This window comes from Apaloderma vittatum, unplaced genomic scaffold, assembly GCF_000703405.1.
Source record: "Apaloderma vittatum isolate BGI_N311 unplaced genomic scaffold, ASM70340v1 scaffold4147, whole genome shotgun sequence".
In the NCBI taxonomy this organism is placed as follows: domain Eukaryota; kingdom Metazoa; phylum Chordata; class Aves; order Trogoniformes; family Trogonidae; genus Apaloderma; species Apaloderma vittatum.
Window position 1 is genome coordinate 23,793 of NW_009727677.1, and position 7,157 is coordinate 30,949.

The 7,157-nt window shown below is 46.2% G+C and overlaps 1 protein-coding gene across 1 annotated transcript in view; it reads left to right on the forward strand.

Annotated features, from left to right (window-relative positions):
• Nucleotides 1-6,823, forward strand: part of RAP1A (RAP1A, member of RAS oncogene family) — a 15,441-nt gene extending 8,618 nt beyond the window's left edge. The window contains exons 6-8 of the mRNA XM_009873745.1: nt 2,075-2,218; nt 4,230-4,345; nt 6,096-6,823. Of these exons, the coding sequence (XP_009872047.1) occupies nt 2,075-2,218; nt 4,230-4,316 (231 nt within the window). The 3' untranslated portion in view covers nt 4,317-4,345; nt 6,096-6,823. The remainder of the gene's footprint in view (nt 1-2,074; nt 2,219-4,229; nt 4,346-6,095) is intronic.
• Nucleotides 6,824-7,157: the final 334 nt, after the last annotated feature.

Below are 7,157 nucleotides of genomic sequence, written 5' to 3' on the forward strand. Positions count from 1 at the left end.
GGGCTGGAGGGGAATTTGCACCGTAAGCTGGTCAAGTTCATCGGACAATGGAGACTGTTGCTTTCGTTTTTACTTCGGTGATCTGATTTAATTATTAAAATGCATTTATTTATTTAGCATTAGGGGGAGGTTACTTGTTGAATCTGAGCTCGAGAACCTTTCGAACGTTTAAGCCGTGTTCTGCTGAGTTGGGGAAACGTGCTCCTTCCTGTATTTAGTTTCAGAACGTGTCTTTTAAAATCTGAGTACCCAAATCATTAAATTATGTATGTCTGACAAAGCTTAAATTCCAGTCTTCTACATGAAACGGTAGATGATCAAAAGCTAGTTGTTCATCAAAGTTCATTTTTGGCTCTGTGATAAACAGTCACTACCTTTTGAAATAGCCCCTTACAGAGTTTCACATCTTTCAAACCTAGGCTGCTTACTCATCTCTGTATCACTTTTTTTCCTATTACTTCACATCTTAATATACTTTATTCTTCTGCTGAACTTGTTGAAACCACATTTTGATGTTTTCATATGGGAAAATGTTTTTTCATTATCTAGAAAACTAAAGAAGAGGATTAAGCTGATAGAGTTGTAAATATCCTGTTGGTCTCTGATGTGAAATAAGCTTTTTTGGGATTTGCCTCGTCTGCACTGTGACTTCAGGTTTCTGATGTAATAAGTAAAACTTACTCCTCAAAAATAAAAACGTGGTAATTTTTCTCATCAGTATGGCTATCAGCTTTAAATACAAAAACTAAGCTGGAGTGTAGTCAAATTGGGACAAGAGTGCGAATATTAGCATTGAAGTAGATTTAAAAATGTACAGTGTGTTAAATTACCAGAGGAAGTGGATAATGATTTATTTTCCAGCTGGGAAGTACTCATTTTCTGTTCGAAGAATTAAATGCTTCAGGAAACAGAGCAGGGTGCACACCCATTATCAGCAGTTCTGTAGGTTTGGGGGTTTTTTTTAACTTCGACATATGGTCGAGGCAAACAGGATGCCGGGCGCGGGCAGGGCACCGCGGCGCGTCCTGCGGCTCTGGCTCCATCATCGCCCGAGCTGCAGGTTCTAAAAGCAAACTTCAAAGTGATCCATGACCCCCAACTTTGCGAGGGGTTCCTGGGTCCCCAGGCTGGCCGTGGGGCTGGAGCCCGAGGAAAGGTCCGCGCGAGGGGCAGGTGGCCGCGGGGCTGGGCTGGGCTGGGCTGGGCTGGGCTGTCCTCTCCTTACCCTGTCGGTGTGGAAGTGGCACCTGAGGGCTGGACGGGTTAGGTTGTTACTGAGGGGGTTTTGGGGTGTTTTTTGTTTGCTTTTAGGGGCTTTTCCACCCATTTGTGACACCTCGGTGGGCTGCAGCTGTGATAGGGGCTGCGTGAGAGCAGAGGAAGCCCCCTGGAATTACATACCAGGCTGTTATTTTTAAGATGCCTGAGCACTGGTTTTAATCTTTTTGCCCGATTCCTTTCTCCAGGTTTTAATCTTTTCGCCCGATTCCTTTCTCCTGAGAGAGTTTTAACTCAATATCTAAATGTAACTGATGAGAGCAAGTCTCTGCTGCTTCCGCTCAGCAGTGCTTGCTCTGAGCACAGGGACAAAGGGATTTATAACTCCAGGAGTGCAGGCTCTGCTGGTCTCGTCGTGCTGCACCGAGCAAACGCCGTCGCAGCCCCGGTGAGAAAGGGGTGAGCTCCAGCTGAGCAAGAGATCCCGACCCTTCTGGTGTCGTTTGTGGGACCCCCCTTTCCATGCAGCCTCACGCAGACACGTGGGTAATAAGTGTTTACTGCAGCCGAGGTTGTTTTCCTACACTTTTAAATGTATCTGATTTTCTGTAGCAAATGTCACAAGGAATATGGTTTCCCCAAGGCTCTTTCTTTCTTGTGAAGGAGCAAGAAGGTGACTCACCTCCAGGAAGCCGACAGCGTAAGGAGAGGGGCAGACGCCCTTTCAGCCTTGCCTTGAACAACTGATTTGCCTGTATTTGCATCACGGGCGCAGGATGAATCTTTTGAACGCGCCATGAGAGTCCAAGTTGTGTGTTGCTGATGTATCTCTTGTTCTTGCTTGTCTCCTCTCCAGGTTCCAATGATTCTGGTTGGCAATAAATGTGACCTGGAGGAAGAGCGTGTAGTCGGCAAAGAACAGGGTCAAAACTTAGCAAGACAGTGGTGTAACTGTGCCTTTCTAGAATCATCTGCGAAGTCTAAAATCAACGTTAACGAGGTAACTATCAGCTCTTGCCTTGTCTTTCGTACTTCAGCGTGAGGGCCAGTCTGCAGCCCTTCATGTATTCTTAATTGGGAAGATGCAGGATGATTCTGAAATCTCAGCCTAGCAAGGCTTGCGATGCGGTGTATTTAGCTGCTTTCTGTGTGTTTGAAGGAGATCTGCTCCTTTTTCTCTGTAAAGGGTGGGTGGCGTCTCCAGGTAAGTGCTCTCCGTAGGCTGTGTTGGAGGACACGAGCAGCCCAGTTAACAGGATGACTTAGTTTACATAAACTTATCTGGAAAGTGTACTTTTTCAAGATAACTGCTGCTGCTACTCAGAGCGTGGATTATGCCCCATTGTATTCCTTACCGTGTTACCTGGTGTCGACTGTTTTTGAAGTATTTGCTTTTCACATTCCTGCTGCGTATGGCTGATCGCGACGACACCCCATCGCCATCCTCCTCTGATAAGCTGCTCCCTCGCTGCGGCTGTGTCCCAGCATCTTTCTGTCTAAGCAATTCCCCGCGTTGAAACAAGAAACACCTCTGCAGTTGGTGTGCCTTCTGCTGTAGTGGAGCTCTGCCGCGGGAGCTCTGCTTGACTTCAGGCACCAAGTTTTATTCTCTGCCATGAATTATCTGTCTGTGACAGAGACCAGGTTTCCAGGCATGAAAGCTGAGGTGACCCCATTGCGCGTAGCTGGTTTGGTGCCAGGAGATAACTGGGACCGTTTGGGAGGCTTTGTGATAAGCAGGAGCAGTAGAAGCTTGGACTGGACCCAGGGTGAATTTGGCAGCTGCGGGACGTGCGTGGCACCGCATGGCCCCGGCGGGACAGGGGCTGGGGGCCGCATCGGTGGCAGCCTCTGGGGTTGGGATTAGCCTCGCTACAGCGCACGGCACTAATCTCGCCCGGTAAATATAGCTCGCTGGGCTGCGCTCCGGCCGGGAGGGATTTGTGTGTGTGTGTGTGCCTGAGCTGGAGAAAAACTGTGACTGTTAATGAAGAAACTAGTGGCTCAGTCATCAAAGAGATACCCTGGAGTGTAACAAACTCTGGTTTACTTGTATTTCCACAGTTTATGTAAACTTTTTCTTCCAATCTTATCTGTACGCTTTTGGACATCTTGGCTGTGCCTGTTGGAGAATACAAGCTGCTATTTTTGCCTGAGGCTGACAGTAGAAAACAGTACCAATAGTCCCAGTAAAGCAGTAGCCTGAGCAACTCATGCTATTATAAAATATTTTACACAAGAGCATGATAGAGCCACTGTCATGTTCATTTCGTTTGAACCTCTATGACTTAAAACAGGCCTTCTAAATAATTGTCATACTTGCACTTTCTGTGCTGTGAAACTACTGTGCACCAGTGCTGCTTCATGTAGGTAGTAGCTGGAAAAAAAAGTCCAGTTGTTGCAATTTGTTACAAACTGTTTCTTTGTCTTCTGAATTTCCTTGGAATCAACAAGAATTTGTGAGCTGTCAGCCACTCCAGGAAGGAAAAAAGTAAACAAGGACAAGGGTGGAACCTTCTGAAGGTTTAAATATTTCTCCTCAGTACTGTGACCCGGCTCCAAGCATTTTTGCAAAGATCATTTTGCTATAAATGGGTTGAGTCTTGCTGGGAAAACAACTGGCAGCAAAAGCGTTCACAAGAAACTCGTGTCTGCAGCTGAAAGAGGCCCCTGTGCTCGTCCCCTTCTGGAAATGCCTGATTTTGGGGCAGATGTTTTGCTTCTCCTTGCTAATTTCATTAATAAACTCAAAAGATTAGACCAGGCAAAAAGGTGAAGCTATTAACAGCTCAAACCTGCAAGGAAATTGATAGCACAACCTGTGCCGTGGGTGAGGGAAGTTCGTTCTTGAAGGTGAAGAGAAACACGTTGTAGTAAACGCAAGCAGTTTTATTGAATTTTTAAGGCTGCAGCCTCCAGGAAAGAGTATCAGCTTGCCAAGCCACCACATTTTTGACACTCATGTAGTGTTTTATTGCTTTGATTTTTCAGTTTGTGTTTTTCATTTTCAGATCTTTTATGACCTGGTCAGACAGATAAATAGAAAAACACCAGTGGAAAAGAAGAAGCCTAAAAAGAAATCATGTCTGCTGCTTTAGGCTCCCATCGTGCAGCAGCTCTGAGCCAGGTAAGAGGTGTCTGAATTCCACCCGCAGCTCGGGAGCGTGAACTGCTCCCAACAGAGGGCACTTGCTCCCCTTCTCTCTGCTCCTCTTCCTTCTGTCTGCTCCCAAGTATAAAATCCTGCATTTGCTGGACTTAAAAAAAAATTAAAAATCAAAGTCAGTTTTGCTGACTGCCCTGGCAGAGAAACACCTGCTTCTCCCTTTCTCCTTTTGCTGGGGTTAATGAGTGCGACAGAGCAGGAGCTTCCGTTTTGCTCTTGCAGGTTCTGTCTGTCTTGTGACACCGTGCTCCCAGCCCCCAGGGCTCAGTTTTGCTTCCTTTTTATCCTCTGCTGAAATCGGGCTGTGTCCCTGTGACTTGTGTTGTGGCTGCAGCTGCCGTCTCGATCCTGGGTGCCGTGGGGACAGTTGCCAATCGGTTTGGCTGGGACAGGGATTTCGGTGGCACAGAAATAAAAAGCTGCCCAGCAAAAAAAAAACAACACAAAAAACCCCCCCAAAACAAAACCAAAGAACCACACAAGGTTGGACCCAGCTATAAATAATCTTCCTGTGTAACTTGGCAGGGTACTCTGTGTGCTTCCAGCTGTTCTGTCGCGCTCCTGAAGGAAAGCAGCGTTTCTGTAGCCTCACGTTTGGGACAGAAAAGCTGCTGCCGGAGCTGGGAGCGGGGCGGTTGTTGTGCTCAGCCTCTGAGGATTCCTGTGACCCAGCAGAAGCTCTGGCCTCTGCTCTTTAGTTTCCCAAGTAGGTGCAGTGTAGCTGGCAAAGCAACTCGAGTGCCCTTGTCCTGCAGCAGTTAAGACAAACTCCTGGTCCTGGAAGGATTTCAGGGCTGAATTCCTGAGAAGGAGTGGCCCTGCCTCCTGCCAGAGCTGAAGTTCACGTGGCAGCTGGACAGTCCTGTAGCCGAGGTGGGATGGAGTAGGATAAGAGGAGCTGGGCAGTTAACCAGGCTTCTAACGACTTGTGCTTTGTTGGTTGATGAGTCTCTTATCCTGAGCTTTGAATGCCAGAAAAGAACAGCTCTGGGTTCTGGGGAGACAATGGCTTCAGGAAAAGCAATTGAAGAGCACGTCTCAAGTGGCTTTTCCTGTTCCTCAGGTATAGATCTGAATTTAGGTGGTGTGGCCTCAGCCAGGGTGACTGCTTGGCGACGGGCTTCCCCGCAGGAGGTGTGTGTCAGGCGGTTACTGGTGGGACTTCTCCTGACGTTGATGTCTCTCCGTGCCCCCAGATCTGCTCTAGATGGTCAAAATGCATCACAGCGCCCGCGTTCTCTGTAAATCCCCAGATCGTTGGACTTCACGATCATTTCAGAGATACAAAAGATGAAATCCCTCTCCCGTAAACGGTTCATCCAGCACCAAATTCAAACCCTGCAGGAAGGCTGCCCGTCCCGCAGGCACATGAGCTGGGAGGGCACCGTGGCCGTCGCGGCAGCGGGGCGGGCCGGCGCCCGCCTGTGTGCTCTGCGGAACAGGAGCCCAATTCCGAGAGAGTTACAGCTTCCACAGCCCCTTCTCTTTCTCTGCCTTCCAGCTGGGAGGATGTAGGAACAAACCCCGACGCTGGGGGAAGATGAGCTCCTCCCGCTGCGACGCTGCGTGCTTTTCCGAGCCAGGGTGCAGGAGTTGTCCGGGGAAGCTTTCAGGCCTTTATTCGACATCATTTGTCTCATCAGGGGGATGATCTCTCTTTCCTTTTTCTAGATTTCTTTCTTTTAGGATCATCTCTCTTTACTTTTTCTAGATTGCAGGAATGAAGAACTGTTGCCTAAATGGAAAGTGCCAGCATTCCCGACTTCAAAACCTTACGAAAGTTAATAACATATCTGAAGAAGCTTCTCCTGTTTTTATATACCATGAGAAGAATTTAGATCTTGAAATGGTTTGCACACAGTCCCTGGAAAAACAAATCGCTCTGTGTATATCTCTTGGAAATTTAAGACAATAGTACTCCTCCTTTGCAATAGCAGTTAACAGATGTGAAAATAAATGTAATTGACTCTAGTGTATGATTATACAAAGGAGCATGGATGCATTTCAAATGTTAGATATTGCTACTATAATTAAAATTTCATATTGACCCTTTTATCGGAATTTCTCCCCATTGAGCATTAAAAATGTTCCGCCGTTATATTTTATATCTATAACTATAGATATATATATTATCTGAGATTTCCCTTTGAACTCATTGCAACAAATAACTTTTTGAGTCATCGACTTCATTTTATATTTAAAAGTTACGGAATATCATTATTTTCATTCTGCCATTATATTCTAATTAAAAATGTGCATAATGCTTTGGAAAAATGGGTCTTTTATAGGAAAAAAACCACACCTGGGATAACTGATTTCTATGGCTTTAAAAGCAAAAATATATAATATACTAAACCAACTCTAATACCGCGTCTTGTGTTTTACTGTCACAGATTAAATTACAGCTTTTACGAATGATTAAATTTTAGTACATTTTCATTTTTGTTTCTGTGTTTTTGTTACAATTTCCAGACTTTGGTTTTTATCCATGTTTTGTGACTTCCTCCTCCGTTCTGGGAGGTCGAGCGCTCTGTTATCACAGACACCACCGGGAAGTCGTGACGCCGACGCGAGGTCTTCGCGCGCCCTCCCTGTCGTGTTTAATCGTGCCGTGCCCCGAAGTACAGAAGGCTCCTTTTAACTACTTTTGTGTATTCTTTTGGATGTCTAAAGATTGTATTCTGCTGAAAATACTTCCTTTGTACCATTTATTTTTATATGTACGACTTGGGTTTAATGCTGCATCGAGGACTGGCTTTTGCTGTGACTCCCC